Genomic DNA, 19,825 nt, shown 5'->3' on the forward strand with positions numbered 1-19,825 from the left:
AGATATAGCTCTCTGTGTGAGAGCTCTCAGTATGCAGGGTAAATAAAAGCTCTCAGGGATCCTTGGGCTTGCAGCTGACACGGGTCAAACCAGGCTTTATTTACATATTCTTTTTAACATGGATGCGATGCATAAATGAAGAGATGTGATGCTCGAGGAGGGGAGTTTGTAACACTTTATTCAGATCACGCTAATTCCCCCGTCATACTCCCTCGGTCACCAATTATGCAGCGTATATGTGGACGTTTAATTACATTGTTGTGAAACTGAATAAAAAGGATTCAAGAGAATGTCACCAATACAGTCTCTAACTGAGAGATTGATGTGAGGAAACTGATTATGTGGCTGTGTCAGCATCTTCTGTTGACACAAAATGTCATGTTTACTGATGCATTACTTTGAAGTGCTGCTGGTCTCTGCTGGGTGTCACCCGGTAGACGAAACTTACGGCTGTCGTCCTCAGTCCTGTCCTTGACAGTTACACTTCCATCCTCCTCCTCTCCCCTTTCCCCCTTCCATTTGTTCTCCTGTTCTTACTTGACATCAACAGCCATGCCATAGTCAGGGGTGGTGGTGAAGTGGATCCTACCATCGGTTTCCTGCTCCTCAAACACTATGACCTGCAATGATGGCAAAGAAAATATATAAATAACACCACTTTAGCAAGGTCATGGAACGAGAGAGAGAGAGTGGGTTGATGAGCACTAAAGTCAATATATGCACAGAGAAATGTTAGAAAAGGCAACAACTGCAGAAATACAGTAGGTGTAGCTTCAGGCCATTTTTCAAAAAGTGTTGCATAGGTCAAAAACATCAACGCTAAGGCTGTGTGGGGTGATGAATGTCAGTTGCCATGATATTGAAACTGTTGACCAGTGATTTGTCTGTGTTAGTGGACAAGAAAAACAAAAAACACATTGCAGCTGTGACATAAATATTTCCCCTCTATATTACTAAGTCAGGTGAAAAATTAACAATACCGTAATTGGCTTATTTAATAGTGACAGGTGAGGTGATTGTTTTATTGTAAAACAATGCTCACTCAATATTTAGAGGCAAAACCTATCTTTTTGTCATCAGGCTGTCAAGCAGTAGCATCAGACCTGACTGAGGCAGCATTTGTGTATACACTCACAGCACCGGGGCAGGCAGGCGCAAGATACATTTATACCACCAGAAATGCTGAACAACCAGAATTTTTGAGCAGTAGAATTCACTCCCGAAACATTTCACTTGTGCCTCTTTGTGTTTTCAGGCATACTCCAATCTGAGGAGCATAAAACAAATCACTTCAGATTTATTCAACTCTATTCGCCTCTAATGAAATTCACAGCTAGTTGCAAGTGATTTCATTCATTTGTAGCAACCATTTTACATGGTGATTCAAATGTTTAATAATTTTGGCCAGGACAGTTTGGTTTATTCTGTACATCGGAACATATAGTATATGCATGATATACTATGCAAAAAATCCCCATAGGGAATGACCTATGGGGATTGGATCGTCATCAACGTTAACATGCTACAGTGGTCGATGCAAGTATCCCTCGGATGGTTATCTCTGCAGGTTAAGGTAAGGCAGAGGTACCTGGTTGTCCCCCCTGTGAAGCCAGGGTCCTGGTACATAGAGTGTTTGCTGTGGACCGATGGACCAGTAACGTCCAAGGTTCTTGCCGTTGATGAAGATGACGCCCTTAGTCCATCCCTGTAAGCATGACCAATGTTAAATACAGTATATGTTAATGACCTCAAAGTCCAACTTTTGCTTCTCCACAACAAGCACTGATGGGAAATAAGCAGTCAAGAAGCATTTGACTAATTCAATTAAAATCAACGTGCATCACATGCGACTGCAATAAATACTGTTCAATTCTGTTATCTGCCATCTCTTTTTATCTTTAATTTCAAATTTTAAAAACAAAAAACATCACTCAAAATATATATTGATTATACATTATAAGGAATAGTAAAATGTGTAAGATTTGACGCTCCACTAGCTGTTCAGCTTACCGGGAGTTTGATGAATGTGTCTTTAGGAAAGCTATTCACATAGAATTTGGCCTGGAAAAACCCCGGAACAGGGAACTGCTTACGATCATACTTCCAGTGGTCTGACTTCTCCAGTCTGCAAAGGTGAATACAATTACAAAGTCCAAACTTGACATAATCCACCATTCAAAATTATACAAAATTAATGCAAAAATTGCCCTTGGCTTTTAGGGGGTCCATTTGTCAGTATTTCATGTCATTTCTACAGTATTATCTGCTGGCAGTAAATGTCAATGTCAAGTTTGGACATGGGAGGTGGTAATATTTGAGATCATCTGTCTATATTTTGGCTACAGGCTGCCTTGTGCCTCAAAGTAAATCCAAAAGGTTGCCATGATATAGGAGTCTCCAGGCCCCAACATTTCTAGGATGTTGCTGAGGTAAAGTGCCAATTTTCAGTAAATAGGGAGAGACATGAAACTGGATGGAAAATGTTGTATTTCTGGATTTACAACTGCACATTTAATTCTAAACACAATACAATATATTATACAAGCCCAGTGAGATTGACATGTACCATCAGACCAATATATATATAAGTTGCATACTGTATATGAGCTATAATCACCGTCCTGTTCCATTACAGAGAAGTCTATGTATAATGAATATGCAGTGCGTTTGGCATGACCCTGGTATGTGGCTACAATGAATACATCTTTCTTTCTTGAGACCAACACATTTTGTCAACATCAAGTGGCTCTTTCAGCTCCTGAAAGTGGCTTATTAAGGACTTCATTGCTTTGAAGTCTTAACATTCATACTGCCAGATGCCTGTTGCTAGCTGAAATACCTCCCGTTTTCATGTGGTGTTGTATTGTGTTTAGAAAGGTAAAATGTTCTTTGTAAAATGTCTCACACTGGGTAATCTACCCACTGTACTGCTAATAATTCAAGATGTCCATCAAGTGACACCGCATTGGAAGGCTGTTTCCAAATTTTGGCCATCATTCAGGGTGATAAATGGCCTGAAGCAGAGGCAAGCTGGTCCAATGACAGATTAACACAAATGCATCATGACGTCACAAACCTGTTAATAAAGCCTGGATTCATGTCCAGACTGTAAATAGTGAAGTCTCGAAGGAGCTGCTTGTTTAAATCGATATCTCCAACCAAACCTGAAAAGTAAGTAAACTCTGGTTTCAGCTTTTTCATAAATATTATGACAATGAGTTTCACTAAAATATTTCAAAGTCATCAGTTTGTGGAACCATTTCATACCTTTGCGCTGCTCATCCAGGGTTTTCCCATAATTCACTCTTCCACAGTTCTCCACCAGTAAACTTAAAGTTCTTTGTCCCTTTAGTGGCAAAACATATTAAACATGAGAGGCAGGACTCGGATTCAGCATTACAATAAATGGAAAAAATTAAATAAATAAAATCTGTTGAGAAAGTTGAATACTTCAACTGAATAACCTTCATGTTGTCCAATTTAAATAAGTGATCAAGGCTGTTGTCATTCTGCACTGTGAGGCATTTTGTTGAATATTACAAAAAAAAAAAGCAGAACGAAAAACACAGGAACTTCACACAAATGCTATACCTCCCCATCAGAGACTGCTAGCTCTTGTGTTTTATAATCCAGAACGCCAACAAAATGTTTGTCCACAAACACCTGGAAGTAAGAGGAAAATTAAATGTTGAGAAACTGAATTGAGCCACGTAAGAAATATTGCAAACTTCAACTTTTGAGAACTGCATTGTCTTATAACTTTGACGATAATACCAGAGTAACTTAGTGACAGTCTGAGCTTGTTAATTGTCTTCCACAAGTACAGGGGTGTCATTTTTAACAAGCAGATTACAGCTTTCTGAGTGCAAACGTTCACACAAAGAAAAGTGTAAAGTGGCTGTGGAAGCAGTACGTCTGTGTCTTCACATCCTCACCAATGCTCTGTCTCTAATGTTGTTATTTGATTTAAGCACTCCTCCACTGTTGATGTTGGTCTCATACAATGTGTAGCCATATGACTGTCCATTATCGTTGTTGACGGGCAGATTCTCCATGTTTACCGGCGTCTCTGAATGAAAAGGCTAAAAACATGCAAAAGAAGAGAGACATTATTCATACAATTTACCTCTGAAAACAGGACCGTTTTCAAAGACTGTGTAGCTGAAATGTCTGTAGGGATGTTTTGTGAAAGTTTGCTGTATTTAAAGAGAAGTTCTGTGATTTCTGCCAAACAGTCTCTTCCTGACAGACTGGCTTTATCCACAAACCAGTATTACTGTTTGTGCATACCCTTGGGGGGAGCATTATGCACTTTTCTCGACAATACACACTTGCTGCTATGACACAATTAACCACTCAGACATCACACTTTAGTCTCTTTGAAGCGACTGAAGATAAAATGCACTTTTCAAACAAGCGTGTATGGCTGACCAAGACTAATCTAACTCTGCAAACTTTGGCAATGAATAGTATAATAATAATTAATGTTGAAGGCAAACACCAGACACAGACATGAGAGCACAATGAAAATGGTGTGGTTTATGGTGAGCATGTGGACATTAACTAACAGTTTTCCACTAAATATTGAGGTTGTAAATAACTGATAACTGCTGGTCGTTGAGCAGGTCACTAGTACAGTGTGGAGAGGAGTATTAATTACAAACTAGTCTACAAATTAATGGCAGTAGAGAGATTCTTGTCAACAGGTATAGTGAGTACAGTAATTATCTGTGTTATTGTAACCATGCTACTGATGAAATACATCACTAGTGAAGCAGCAAAAACATTGTAATAGCTACTAAACTTGGTCAATTCACTATGTCCGCATCATGTGAATTATTTCGTCCACCTATGTCAGTAACAGTATGTGCAGACCCCTATGTCGATACTCCGCATTCAGCCAAAAATGTGTGACTGTGTAGACCACACACATTGACTGCTAATGCTCAGGGCATTTTGGAATTGAAAATAATGTGGTTTTTGCTTTGCATGTTTGAAATGCCAGATTAATGTAGGTACTCATTTCAATATGAATGCAACTGCAGGCATGAATATTTGACACGGACATGGACACAACTCTCAGCGTACATGGAAATGCGCAGGGACGTCTATGGGGAATCACAGCTACAATTACACTTTCATGTAATTTTATTTATTTTGAGTTAATTTGATGAGATTTTCCATATGACTTGTATATATATGTATTCAAGCTCCCATAGAGTGGTCCTATCACACATAATATATACATATATATAATACATAACATATAACTCACATATATTATATGTGAGTTATGTAACTTGTAACTTGTTTTTATGGTCAAAAACCTGCCAATTGCTAACAGAATATACTGTCGCAAACGAAACACCTCCACAACTGACGTTCTTCTTCTCCTGCGGTACAATGTACGCAACCGGATGTGCCCGGACTAGTGCCCGGAGCAGGAGGATCCGCTGTTCAGGAGAACTTAACCAGACTTTTTTTCAGAAATCTCGCTGAGCCCGAGATTACAATACATCACAGTGTTCTCAGCAGTGGCTGAACCGTTTGTTTCGAACCCTTAGGGCTTCATAAACAAGGTAATGACGCAGATACACACCAAAAAAACAGTGTTAATTGGAACTTGCGTTCTAGGTCTGCTTTAGGTTTTTTGTGAATTACTGATTTGTCTGAGCAACCTCATAGCCCTGTTGAATTTTGACACTATATGTGCATCTGTATCTTACCTTGTCAGTGAATTGCAGACTGTCATACAGAGACAGGTGTCGTTGAGTGAGAACTGACTGGTACGCTTTCCTGTCACTGTGAGGGGGCAGTGCAGGAAGAGGCTGAGCTGAAAAAATAACATGGAACATTTTTTAGTTTTTCTGTCTGCATGTTAATTTGTGTTCATTTTCTTTAACTTTCGCTTACCCAGAACTAACCTGTCACATGTACCTAAAATAATATTACATATTTCAAGAAAAAACACCAAACACCTATTACTTGACAGTGTGTAATGATGTTTACTTGAACGACTTGAATCTGAAAAACATCATATTTTCCACTTTGTGTATGACTTAATACCCATCATAAAAACAACCTTTCCCTTGGTAAAAGCTTTTAAGGCTCCTTGGATGGGCCATTTATCCTCCACAGCAGCATCCTTTAGTCTCTTTACAACAGTTACCAGTGTTTGCCAAAGTCCTCTAACTGCCTTTAAAGGTGTTAAAGCAGTTAAAGCATGCAGAGACACCAGTGGTCGCTCTGGAAATGCTGACAGACTTTCCCTTTCACCAAGTGCCAACAGCTGGATCACTTAAATAGAAGCTTCGAGGAAAATGCAAACACCTTTTCTCGAAACGGTCTCTGGTACACATCAGTGAGTGCTGATGTGTACCAGGCTGATACTGTATATCATGTATTATATTATATTATATTATATATTAGTATAATGTGTATGTAAAACATAAGGAAAATGTTGCAGTTATACAGTAATATTGTTTTATTTTCCAAAGAATATTGTCTCAAATGATGCACATAATTATTTACAGATGATGCAGAGATGATGTGCTGCAGGGAAAAAGAAACATAGTTTCAGCCAACAACAGTTGGCTGATAACTTCAAGTTTTAATATTCTTGAACCATATTATACATAAACTGGTATATGCATAATATACACAGAATTAAGGTGCGTGCCAGCTTGCTCAATATTTCAATATTACACACAGTTTTGAAAGGGTTTGAAATAATAAGAAAACCCCAACAGCCAGTGCTGTAAATAATAGTGTTAGACCTTTGACAGATCAGCAATGCGAAAGTGTGCAAAAACAACACCCCAGGGCAAAGAGTTTGACATTATTTTACAAGCAAACAATAACGAAATATCAAGCTGATTTAATTAACAAACTGGGTCATGTGTTTATGGCTGCTAAGGAACGCAACGCCTCCTTAGTCTGACTCTTATATCCAGGCCACTGCGCATTGTTCAGCAGACTACAATACATCAGGATGACTGAAACAAAGGCTGACTTTCAAAGCACCTTCAAACACCACGGTGCTGGACTGTTTATCATTTAGAATGGGGTTAGTCATGATAGAAACATAACTACAACAGTGTGTGTGTTGTTGTTTTTTTTATTTTAATTTTTTTTAAATAGCGAACATTGAAATAAGCAATAAATATGAAGCTCAGTGTGGGCTGAGATTGAGGGCGTTTGACTTGGGCAAAATATCAGACAGTGAATATCAAACCCATGCTTATAATCTCATATGCAAGGTTATCCTGATTTAGCCAAACGGAGAACAGGTTCTACAAGGAGAATTAACATAAGTGGGGGGATGAAAGGAAAAGGAGAGAAAGAGAGACAGTTGTCTCAAAAACAACATACAATACTCACTGTGAAACTGGCTGAATAACTTCCTCAGACGATGGTACTTTTTGGTGTAATCCCCAGTCTCGGATAATGGAGCATCGTAATCTGAAAGATAATATGCCGTGGCAGATGCTTTCACTGGCATGCTCCCCTATCAAACATCTTGAGACAGCTGCTGCCCGAAACACATTTTGGGTTATCTTGGTGGAAAATGATAACCCAAAGGGGTAAAATGCATTCGGCAGAGTAAACACAAGCTGAAGGTCAGAGGTGGCTTTCCCTACTGTAGAGCACTTTCAAGAATGATCCTCTTACCTGAGAAATGAGGACATTGCAATGCAAAATACCCTCAAGGAGGATATAAAATGAAATTAACATTTCCTTTGAATTTTATTGGGTAATTAATTAATTAGAATGCACTGCATATTCGGATGTCCAGGCCCTTGAAGGTCATAGGCAGCGTGTACAGATGGCACCTCATCAAATATTAAAGCTATCCTTATCATGTTTTCATTTCCCCTATCCTATGTTTCTAAAGGGGACAATACATTTTTACAGATCTCTGATCGAAAGCAGATTATTCACACGTACCGTAGCTTGTGACCATAGCTTTAGGCGCTGGTAGTCCAATAGAAAATGCCCCATTCATGAAGCCAAAATTTGTCCCTCCATGGAACATGTAGAGATTGATAGACATGTCCAGTTTAAGGATTTCTGAGACCACTTTTATCATGTCTGTCAAAAAAAAGTGACAAAAACAAAAAATCAAAAATCAAATGTAAAAGTTTGAAAATGTAATGTCTCCATCACTATAGAGCAAACAGTGTCAGGACTGTACAATACAACAATACAAATGTTCCAATGTCCCACAGCAATATAACAAAAGAATGATCTTTAATCATATTAACTATTGTGCGGATAGAGATGCAACACGTAATTGCTTTAAATGTTTTAGCTCATATTTGTAAAATGTTCAGCCACTTGACATGTGTTGTGATCTGCCCTTAAAACCACACTCAACTGGTTTCTTTGGAGTAAAAAACAATCATCAAGAAAATGATCAGTATAGTCTTTTTTTATATATACACCTCAATTACCTTTCTTGTTTTTTCACCCAGACTTTTTTTTTTAGCATTTACAGCTGTTTTGTAGAGAAGAAACATTACAAACTCAACTAAACAATGTACAACTTAATTGATATTCTCCTCAAGTGCTGCAAGCAGTTGAAACCAACAACAGGCTTATTTTGCTTCAATGTATTTTTTCTTTTCTTCAAATGAAGTTTCCATGCTTAACAGCTATGTCACTAACCACCTTGTCACACGGAGTTGCTGAAGCATCCAGTCTGCCCTCGGATCAGCACAAGAGGATAACAATGCAGAGCTGCTCAGTGGCACATTATTACCTCTTATCTTGTAAATCCAATGATGCTGAAGCTCTAGGCAAGTGACACGAGTACCATTGCTCTCCAGCAAGTAACCACATTTGGTGGCAGATACAATAGCAACCTTGATATTTAACATATTATACACTATTTTCTGTATGTAATAAAGGTTCTATAGAACACCATCAATGTATACAGAATAAACCTAATTACTTAATAACAAAAGGTGAACATAAAGAATACAAAGCTTAACACAAGCAGCCACAAGTAACATGGGTCAAAAAAAAAACCTTTGATTTCAGCTTTAACAATCCAGAGCCACTGTTTCAATAATCCTATTACCCCCATTTCCATTTCAATTAAAACAGGAATGGACCTCAGCCATACTTCTGATTACAGGTTACCATAATTCATTACTTTCATCTACAAAAAAAAGCTCACCACCTTACACAAATTAACCACCTGTATTTTGCAGTGAACATGGCAGAGCAAATAATTAGGAATTCAAATTGGATTCAAGCAGACAAACTGGACTGACTTTAATTATTTGATACAAGGGCATGAGCCTTGGTGCATGATAATTGAGCAGGGTGAATGACAAGAGTCAGACTCGGTTGGTTTCACAGTGGTGGCACTGTGCTGTGACCGACTACTGGGCGTGTTGCAGTCAGCAGACCACTGAACTGTCAAGGACATGAATCTGCTCTGAATATTTCAAATGCTCAGTTTATAGCTGTGATATTTTCTGCATGGTGATGGGGGTTCTCTGTTATTCCTTTTCTCAATGGGGAGGAAATAAATCAGTGGCACCGATGTTGTGATGATGATAATTTGTAAGGCTGGTCGGTACGGCAGAGTACAAATGAGGCGTCAGGCCCTGAAATGAGGTATGTGAGAGCACTTCAAGATGAAGATGGCAGGGAGAGTGGTACTGCAATTAATTTCACTATTGTGAAACAGGTACTATCATTTATGTTGTGACTCTATATTAAAAATACTACCCTAATGGATAGCGCATGTGGACCGTGGTGTGTAGGATCCTGTCTGGATCCATGTAACCTGTAACATGTGCTATATTGTATATCGTGACCCTAACCCTGTGACCACATATCTATCACATCTGGTCACATAAGATTCAACCAATGGCTATTTTACATGAAGTTACAGATTCTCTGATAAAATAAAATGGAAAAAAACATTAGCCATTCTCCTCTGTTCATATGCAATAAAGTGCATTTGGATTGTGATTGTTAAACAAAACAAACTCATAAAGAAAACGTGTATTTTAAAACGGTTAACACTATTGAACAATGATTTTGTCAGGACATGCACATGACTGCAAATGGAGAGGAAAAGGACAAAAAGTCATTAAGTATAATATTTTATACATGATACATGCAGCAGGAGATTGTTGCATCCCAACAGCAGGAGAATCTTCTGAGTATGCAGGAGGCAGCAGGACACTTGCCTATTCATTCCCCCGTGGTTTAGCGCAGCAATAAATTAGCTGCCAGTAGAATCTCCGGAGAATGTCCGGAGCAACTTCGGCAGACATTTGTGTTCACACATACAGCTCCTCCAGACAACCTCTGAACAATGTCCAAACGTCAGTGCACATCTGAAAGTAGCTTAGGACCATAGATCTTCAATTTTATATTAATATACTCAAAATACAAAGGATGTTTCTTCTATTTTAGATTATATTGATTATATAACCATAAATGCCAGCATAAAAACCATAAAAACATTTAGTAATGCCACAACAAAAGTAGGGAAGAACAAGACTGCTAGCAAAGAAAATAATGGATGTGGACAATGTCAAAACCAAGAAAATTTGTTGAATTTCATTTTGAACCCTTAAGGATACACACATTGAATTATGAGGAGAACAAAGAGTTCATTCTACAGAGTTGATTCTTTCTTTGCTATAACGTATGCTCTGCTGCAGGTAGATACTGCAGCCCGTGACAGCATAAGACACTGCAGCATAAGCAAAGAGAACTAATGAGGAGGCTCATCACTGGAACGACATCTTATACAGCAGAGGGCAGAGCAATCACGAAGTGTATACTATGTGTGTGTGCATGTGGGTGTAGCAGATGGGAGCATGTGAGCAGCACGTGTGTGTGTGTGTGTGTCAAGTGGGTGAGATGAATGTGACTCTTGCAAAGTGCAACACCTCACACCTGAATTTGGTGCAGTGGAGCACAACTTTTGAACACTCCTGTACAAGGAAGCGTTTGAAAATCTGGCCTTTGAACATCAAATATGGCCCAGAGACAAAGCAAAGCCAGCGTGATACTTGGCTTTGGACCCACCATGCATGAAAAGTATATCAATCTCTGACAAAGACACAAAAACCAGGCAGTTCAAGTTCAAGACTATTTACACACACACCACAAATAATGTATCTATGTTGTTCTCCTGTCTTACCTTGGCACGGAGACGATTTTTGTGGAAAAGTTAACTCTTTAAGACAATCTGTTTTTCCTGTAGAAATGCTGTATTGGCTTACAGCACTAAATCTGTCAAACCCCGGTCTCAAATCATCAACCCCGTGTATAGAGAAACAAGCCTTTTAGGCCTAAACATAAAATCCATCAGGGGAACTCCTGTCTCACCGTCATGTGAACACTAGACTCACTCTTATTCAGGATTCATACATGTCTCACTAAACAAAACCTGTTCGTCTGTATCAAATCAAAGTCTTACCATCAGCTGCATACACATGATGAAGGTCTCCCCAGAGATCAAACCAGCCAGACCAGTACTCCATCACCATTTTAGGCTTCTGTGGCTGGGGGTTAAGTAATAGTTTGGTGTTACTACAATTTTGGAAAGCAACACATACCACATTTAACACAAGATATACATATATGTATGTCTGACCTCTATATTTCTTTCTTCAATTACCTTGGGATTTTCGTCTTTAAGATTAAAGATGAACTCGACTATACATGAATGTGGACAGTCTATTTATTGGAAGGAGTAAAGGTTGCTGATGCATTGTCGATCCAGCGCAGTCTGATTACATTTGTAAAGTAGTAATGATTGATTCAAAAACATACATTAAAAAAAAGAAAGGCATAATAAGACTCACTTGTGCTTCATCCAGATACTTAATGCCTTCCAGGTTCAGTTTCTGGAAATTCATGGTTTGTAGTACTTCAATAAGAAAGAAAGAAAATATGTAATAAAGAATACAAACAAACTACACAAACCAAATGATTATTTTAAGCCATTTAAATCATTCACATCAGTGTATATACTGTAGCAGTATATTCATGAACAAACATCATCACTGTAATCATCTGAATCACTTGTGCTATTGAAGATGAAAATGAGAAATGAACAATTTCCTTTGACACAACAATGTTCATGCAATTGTTATTGTACATTAAAAAAGAAACAACTGGCTGGTTCTGCACTACACAGGATCCTTTGTGTGTAAGATCTGGTTCTGAATTCCAGCTGCCTGACACTGGGTCACTCCTCGCTCAGATGTTGTTGTACCAAATGTGTGTGTTTTTTGTGTGTGTGTCTTGTGCGTCGATGACAATACCTCCATTCACTCGTCCAGCACTTAGTCCTTCCCCGTCAGAGGTCATTAGAAGTTCTGTGATGCCCCTTGACAATAATGCCTGGTAGGAAAAGGTATTATGGAGGCAAATAAACAAAAGACATATAATTGTTGAATTTTGGAGAAAAGAGAGAGAAGAGGGCCGAGGACAGCAGGGAGAACAAGGTCAATAGTTGCAATTGTGCCCCCGCTCTCTCGCTCACCCAAGTGCTACCAGTTGTTATTAAAATAATTAACAATAGTTTCTTACCTCTTTGATGAATGGCATGTATTCTTTGTCTGCATTATAAGCGCCATATTCATTCTCCACTTGAACTGCGATAATTGGGCCACCTTTGGAGTACTGCACATTAATTAGCCAGTGGACAGAGGACACACATTAGGGCTTGGTATTTGCTCCAGAACATTTTGCTTACCCTCTAACTAAGTGACAGAAAATATAAAAATGTGGCTGAGAGGAACCAATTTGAAAAATCCAAATCCATATGGTTCATTTTCTTGCAAAGCATGGTCAGCAGCAGCTACTTAATGAAATATGAGGAGGTGGAAACAAAAACATTGTATACATGAAAAATTTTGTTTATCATAAGTATAGTTTAACCTTTGTGGGTATTGAATATAATTTTTACCTGCATTAAAACTTTTGAGCATGTTGAGCATACAACAATAATTAACATTTTGTTTGTAAGCGCCTTTCAAACACTCAAAGTAATTTTACGTCTTAAATGAGAAGATAAATCAAAAAGACTGCTTTTTATGCAGCATTTACATTTTAGGGTTTTTCCCCTTTAATAGTGCTATGATTACAGTACCTGGTGTGGGGCAACTTTCTTTATGAGTTGATCGAAAAAGGAGTTGACTGCATAAGTGAATCCTGGGTACATTGTTCTCAGTTTCATTTGCTCATCACGTAGCAACCAACTGAGGAAAATCACAACAAAAAACATTAAAATGATCCTGTAAGTGCTCTGAACCAGCTTTATTCTTAATTTTTAACCATCAAAAATAAACACATCACATCACATCATGAAATTTGATGGCGAGGGAATCACGCATCACTTCAGAAATAACCAAAGTCAGTCTTTCTCCCTCTAACATGAACCCCCATTATCTGTCTGAATCGATTTTGATTAAAGAAAAAAAATAACTAATTAATTGAGGGAGATGTGCCTGTCATATTTAATTCCTATTACCTGTGAAACACAAAAAAACAACTTTAATCGGTTCTCTTAAATTGTGTCACCTCTAATTTATGTAAACCTCCAAACTCACCAGGACAACTGCAAGTACAGAACGTAGCCATTCATCTCACAAAACTGGCCAAATTATTGACGACACACTTAATAATAAATCACATAACTAGCCTATGAATTATTTTCAGAGTTTAATGGATTTCGCCTGCAGCAGGAATATCACCAACTAACAGATTACCTGACCTGACAATTAATTTCCAAGACAATTTAAAGAATTAACTGTGCACACCACTGGCTATTTAAGCTTTATAATGTTACCGTGGCTGTGAGGCAAATACAGAATAGCTGCAGAGGTGAAATGAAATCATGGTTTTACCTGGGCAGTCCCCCCAAGTCCCACTCAGCACAGATGTAGGGCCCTGGACGAAGGATTACCCAGAGGCCCATGCTGGCCGCAAGTTGGAGATAGGCTCTGAGAGAGGGACATGTGCAAAACGCTCTCCTTAGGGTATATTCAATTTACAGCAGATTTAAACCAATATAAACCAAACCAATACCAAATGCTGTGCAAGGCAAATGTCAATTATCTGTCTATTTAAATACTTCAAAATTGACTTACCTTACTGCACTAAACTGGTTGCCAGGAATCAAAACATGACATTGGACCAAAGCCATCATAATCAATCAATTCAACAAACACTGATAAAAAGAAATCAGAAACATTCCAGAACATCTCATTTGCATCAATTGATTAAATGCTGAGGAAAGAACAGGATATGAGCAGTGCAACAGTGCCATCTGCTGATGCTAACCTGCTCTCCAACAGCCTCTGAATTCCCAGATAGTGATGTTTCTGAAATACTGCACCTTGAGTACATTTCACTTACATTCCTAGTTTCTGCTCACATTGCAAATTAACATTACCAAATTCATTTACAAAGAATTGTCCTTTTACATGACTAAGATTCAGAGAGTGAGAACTGCATGTTAATGTTTGATACGGTGGGGCAACTTAATGTGACTGTTGAAAAAGTGGAACTATGAGCCAAGATGGTTTGGGGGAGTTTCCATTTTTGTTTTTAACTCATTGGCTGCCAATGACATCTATAGACGTCAATTCAAATACAACTGTTCACTGCCAATGACGTCTGATTTTGGTAGTTTCGGTGATTACATAGTCATAGAACACACAGTTTTGTGGGTCTTGGAAAATCTGTCAAAATGCTGTATAACGCTTGGCAGTATGGGGCTCTCTGCGCTGAAAATGTCTGGCAGCCAAGGAGTTAATTTTAAAAAAGACAACTTTTTTGAAGGGTGAGTATAACATCGGGACTCTTTCTGGTTAAAAAAAACAAGGGACAAAAACTGTCCATATCTGTAAGGGTCCAACTGGACCAACTGAGACGTGAGATGGAGGACTGGCTGACTCCAAGATAAAGAGCATTAAAGTAATCCAGCCGAGATGTAATAAAGGTGTGGATTACTGTTTCAAAGTGTTTTTGTGAAAGAAAGGGCCTCATATATGCCAGCTGCCAGAGGTGAAAGAAGCTGGACTTAACTGTTGCACCAATTTGCCGGTCCAATTTAAAATCACGAGATGCCATGTTTTCTCAAGATGGAACCCAGGGGAATCAGATACAGGGAGAAGAGCAGGGGCCCTAAAATTTAACCCTGTGGAACCCCATGTGACAGCGCAGCAGAGCGGGACTTAGAGTCACCAAGGCGTACATACATAGATTTTCACTCAAGATGAGCTCTAAACCAATTGAGAGCGCTACCACTAATGCCCACTAGGTGCTGCAAGTGTGACACTAAAATATTCTGGTCCACAGTATCAAACGCTGCATTTAGGTCCAGCAGGAAAAAGAATCACAGTCTCCAGTCAACCGCCAGGAGGATGACATTGAACACTCTTAGTAAAGCTGACTCCGTACTGTGCCTAAATACTGTACACAAATGCAAGCTTTAGCAAACAATTACTTAGAAAGTACAATTTGGATTGAATTGCTCTTTTAAATATAGTTAACTAGAGGGGGGTATAAAGTGCAATGTTTTCAATAATACATTTGTTATAAGAAAAACAGAAATACAAAAAAAATACACACACAGAGTAGCATGAAAGCAGCTGAATTTAAGTGTTAATAGTGTTACTTCATTGAGGTACAGAGGTGAAACTGCAGGCTCTGGTCATCTAATTCAGTGATTCTCAACTTTGGCAGATGTGACCAGGATCATTTCTTGGGATCACAAGATTGTTGTGACACTGAATTGTCTGTACCAGTGATGAGATCTGGATGTAATTGATTGACTTTGTGAGAGTAGAAATTCTCATGAGTTTGTTGTTGCTTACTCTAAATCCAGCTCATCCTCAAAGTTAAACACGCCTCGCTGCGGCTCATGCAGGTTCCATGGCACATACCTGACAAAGAGGGAAATACAATTAAAAAATAATAATAATGAACAATAAAAAAATGTTTGTATTATTGTATTGTATTGTATTGTTTGACAAAAATTATGTTATATTCCGTCTCATTACAATTTTGTCCACTATGCTGCTTTATAAATAATCTGAAGTTGGGTAATAAGTTGGAGCCTACGTTGTGAGAGTATTTAGGCCGCAGGCCTTCAGCTTCAGCAGCCGGTCCTCCCAGTAGGCTCTGGGGACACGGAAGTAATGGATAGAGCCTCCCAGGATGCGGAAGGGTTTCCCTTCCAAAGTGAACTCTGAGGAGTTGGCCCTCAGACCCTCCAAACGGCTCATTCTTTTGACTTCAGGCTGATTCCTGAGAAACAAAACACAAAAAGAACAGGCTTAACTTTTGTGACTGAATTAAGGACTGTGAAGACACCGGACACACCTTTTCTTTAGTGAGACACAAATATTACTCTTGAGCAAAAACAATCAGGCCCAGCTGCACCTCAAAATGTTCCGGATTAATCTGTGCAGGGTAAAAAAAAATGCTGCTATGCTGAGTATGCATGTAATGCACTCTCACTGCATTTGAAAGTAAACAGAACAGGCACAACCGGGTGTACACTTTATACTAACACACCCAGACCAGTGATGGGTGTGGAACCTCTTCTACTTAAACTTCTTCTGGTTAACTTAAATGTGACAGATCACCCTGTGTTTATGCTCTTCATGCCCATGTCCAGAAATAAGCATACTGACTGATAGAACTCTTGGCTGTTTTTTATGCACATTTGAAGATGATGTTAAGATATCACATGAATGAAACTTCACTCCACCATCCACTGAAACTCTCACTTCAGTATTTTGCTGCAACATTCGAAGACTTAGAGAAAGAAGCAAATATTACCACAATAATAAAGGGAAGCAGCAACAAAAAGTAACCATGATTGAACAGCTATTGACACTCTTCAATTCAGTCATCAAATTGCATCTAGATATTCTTCTTCTGTGGTAACCCAGACTTGAACTTTAACCTACTGTTCATCTCAGTGAACTAGCTCTTCATATTTACTAAACGCCAGTGGATAGAAACACAGGGACGGTATGGCTTAAAAACATTATCACAATAAAAAGTGAAAAAATCTGTAATCTGAGCTCGACTCAGTGAAAGTCGAAGACACAAGTTAATTGGGGTTTTAAACCTTATATTCTAAACCATCACAAACACTACATTGACTAATATGTATTAAGAACTTGGGGCTGAATGATATAACCAACAACATACAGTATATCCATCCATTTTCTATCGCTTATCCTCCACCTGAGGGTCGCTGTGCCCATATCAGCTGACATAGGGTGATAAGGCGGGGTACACCCTGGACAGATCGTCAGTCCTTTACAGGGCCACATAGAGACAAACAATGATCCAGTCTCACACTCACATCTAGGGTCAATTTAGAGTGTCCAATTTACCTAATCCCCATATTGCATGTCTTTGGACTGTGGGAGGAAACCAGAGAACGCGGAGAAAACCGACACACTCACAGGGAGAACGTGAAAAAAACCGACACACTCACAGGGAGAACGTGCAACATGATCAGTATAAAAAGATTTTTATCAGTCAGTATCAATAGTTGTTATGAATAATATCAGAAAATTACAGAATGTTTTTTTTTCTGAAAATGTATGTGGTTGTTTTGTGGTGGAGGTTTTTGTAGTTGAATGTTGATATATATTAAACTTTTTGTTGCACTCATGCTGCTGATTTATTTTCATGTAAATAATTTATGTTTGAAGCTATGAATATGTGTATATGAAGCTTTATATAGTATACATGACACTAAAGTTGAAATTGCAACACACATGTATAGACCATAAGAAAATAAGATATATCATTATAAGTGTCCTCATTTCAACTTATGTGGTGTACTATGTAGTGTACTGCAGTTGAAGTGGGTGTACAGGTGTAACCACTTATTGTCATCCTCTTCTTTCAGCTTCTTCCTGCAGGAGTTGCCACATCGGATAATCTGCCTACATCTTGCCCTATCCCTTGAGTCTTTTCATGTTACACCAGCTGTCTGAAAGTCCTCATTCACAACATTCATGATCCTTCTCTGTGGTTTGACTATATGTTAATTTCTAATCCTGACCATCAGCCACACTGACTCCTGACTGACCTCATCTGCCAACCTGTCCAACACCATTGCAAATAAGAACTGTCAAAGAGTATGGTCCCTGATGTGATGTAACACGAAATTGTCAAGTTTTGTCAATGTGTTAGACCCCCTTGATTATGAGATGATTAATCTCAGGGGGTTATCAAGTATAATATCAACCGTAAACAGACTTATAGCATATTGATAATTATAAATTATTGTTATAGGTTGTTGATTTTTTGGTCAGCCCTGTATGCAAGACTGATATGGTGAGTGAATAATGAACAGAATGAAAATCAGCAGATGGGGCAGTTCAAAGTTTACGGGTAACTAGGTCGGTTTCTTTGCAATAGAGATAACTGCAAAAACACACAATCACACACAGCGAATTAAGCAGAACACTGATAAACCACTGGACGAGTTTAATGTCCAGTGTTCAGTGTGAGGCGTATGCATCCAGACATTCGAGTTCAAACAACAGTGTGTTTGTGTGTTGACATTAAGCTGGTAAACATCTTACCTTGTAAAACGATAAACAAATACAGCCCCGACAACAATGCAAAACAGAAGAAAGTTTCTTCGCCTCCGGGACAGACGAGCACAACACAGCGAGAAAATGGCCATTGGCTACTCGGACACTTCTTCGCTGCAGCCTCTTTTTCACGGGTAAAGTCATAAAAAATATATAAAACACTGGTGAAGGCGAATGCTCCTTTTCCTTAGTGCTGTCAAACGAGTCTGCCGATTAGATATTAGTAAAACTTGAACTACCCCATGTTGATATAACGTCAGGAGGTTCGTAGTACTTCCGGGAATAAGAGTTGAACAAAAAAAACACACTTACAAAACTTTATTGTCAGGTGCCAGGTGCCAATGTACCTACTTTACGGAAGTGTGTACGTTGGCAGCGGGCGCGCGCACGCCCGTTACTGGCGTCCAGTGAGCTCCGTGTCAATAGTACGTGACTGCGGGCCCGCGGGTGGGTTCACCGAAAGACGCGGTCAATGGTGGACATTTTGTCGGGAATAAAAGATCGATCTCAGGATCCCAGGCGCTGTGAAATTGTACAGCCCACTAGCTCCCAACGAACGTCCCACCAAGTCCCCCCGCCCCCTCAAAGCCCTGCTGCTGCAACCTAGCTTAACAATGTTTTGTTTAGTAGTAGTGTCAACAGTGAACTTGCTAGTTTGTTTAGTTTTATATGTGTTTAATTTGTTTAAATATGGGAAACATCAGTCATATTCTTTGATGTTTCATTTGATATTAGAGGAATAGAAGATACTTCACCACAAACATTGACAAAATGTGGCAACTCACCCTAACTTTTGCCAATGAATTACATCTATAATGTTAAGTATTTCATTAAAAATCTAATGTTTGTTAAACTTATGCATATCATTTACATTTAAATACAAATTCATCATCTGGTGCAGAACAAGGGATCCACCAAATCCTTCATGGCCAGCGGAAGTCAGTCTCATTTCTCAGCCGGTTTAAAAGCAGCCATCAAATTCATACAGGTACATGACACATTTTGACATTTTATTGGTTTTAATCTCATAGCATTTTGTTAAACGTATTTCAGGAGCCATTTTGGACCACCGTGTTTTAACAATAGTCAATGGACAACAATGGACAAACATAACATCTTTTGAGGTTTGATGCTGACTGAAGGCTACATGAGTTATCCAACACACTAGGGAGCAAAGGGTGAGGTGAAGGATATTCAGCTGCAACATG

The 19,825-nt window shown here is 38.8% G+C and overlaps 1 protein-coding gene across 2 annotated transcripts; it reads right to left on the reverse strand.

Annotated features, from left to right (window-relative positions):
- Positions 1-95: 95 nt before the first annotated feature.
- LOC310924329 (beta-galactosidase-1-like protein 2) lies at positions 96-19,096 on the reverse strand. 2 transcript variants are annotated; one of them, XM_083886035.1, is made up of 19 exons: positions 18,969-19,096; positions 16,111-16,296; positions 15,864-15,932; positions 13,890-13,985; positions 13,133-13,241; positions 12,571-12,663; positions 12,303-12,381; positions 11,841-11,905; positions 11,453-11,537; positions 7,948-8,091; positions 7,381-7,461; positions 5,727-5,833; positions 3,936-4,082; positions 3,592-3,663; positions 3,268-3,346; positions 3,077-3,164; positions 2,011-2,125; positions 1,589-1,705; positions 96-620 (listed from the first exon to the last, which is right to left on the reverse strand). In XM_083886035.1, exons 2-19 carry the CDS (start codon positions 16,272-16,274, stop codon positions 534-536), a joined length of 1,797 nt encoding a protein of 598 aa, XP_083742161.1. In that variant the 5' UTR covers positions 16,275-16,296; positions 18,969-19,096; the 3' UTR covers positions 96-533. The 2 variants fall into 2 exon arrangements, with proteins under 2 accessions (XP_083742161.1, XP_083742160.1); XM_083886034.1 differs by having other exon boundaries at positions 18,606-18,971.
- Between the last annotated feature and the right edge of the window lie 729 nt (positions 19,097-19,825).

Source organism: Microchirus variegatus (genome assembly GCF_963457635.1).
Source record: "Microchirus variegatus genome assembly, chromosome: 3".
NCBI classification, from domain to species: domain Eukaryota; kingdom Metazoa; phylum Chordata; class Actinopteri; order Pleuronectiformes; family Soleidae; genus Microchirus; species Microchirus variegatus.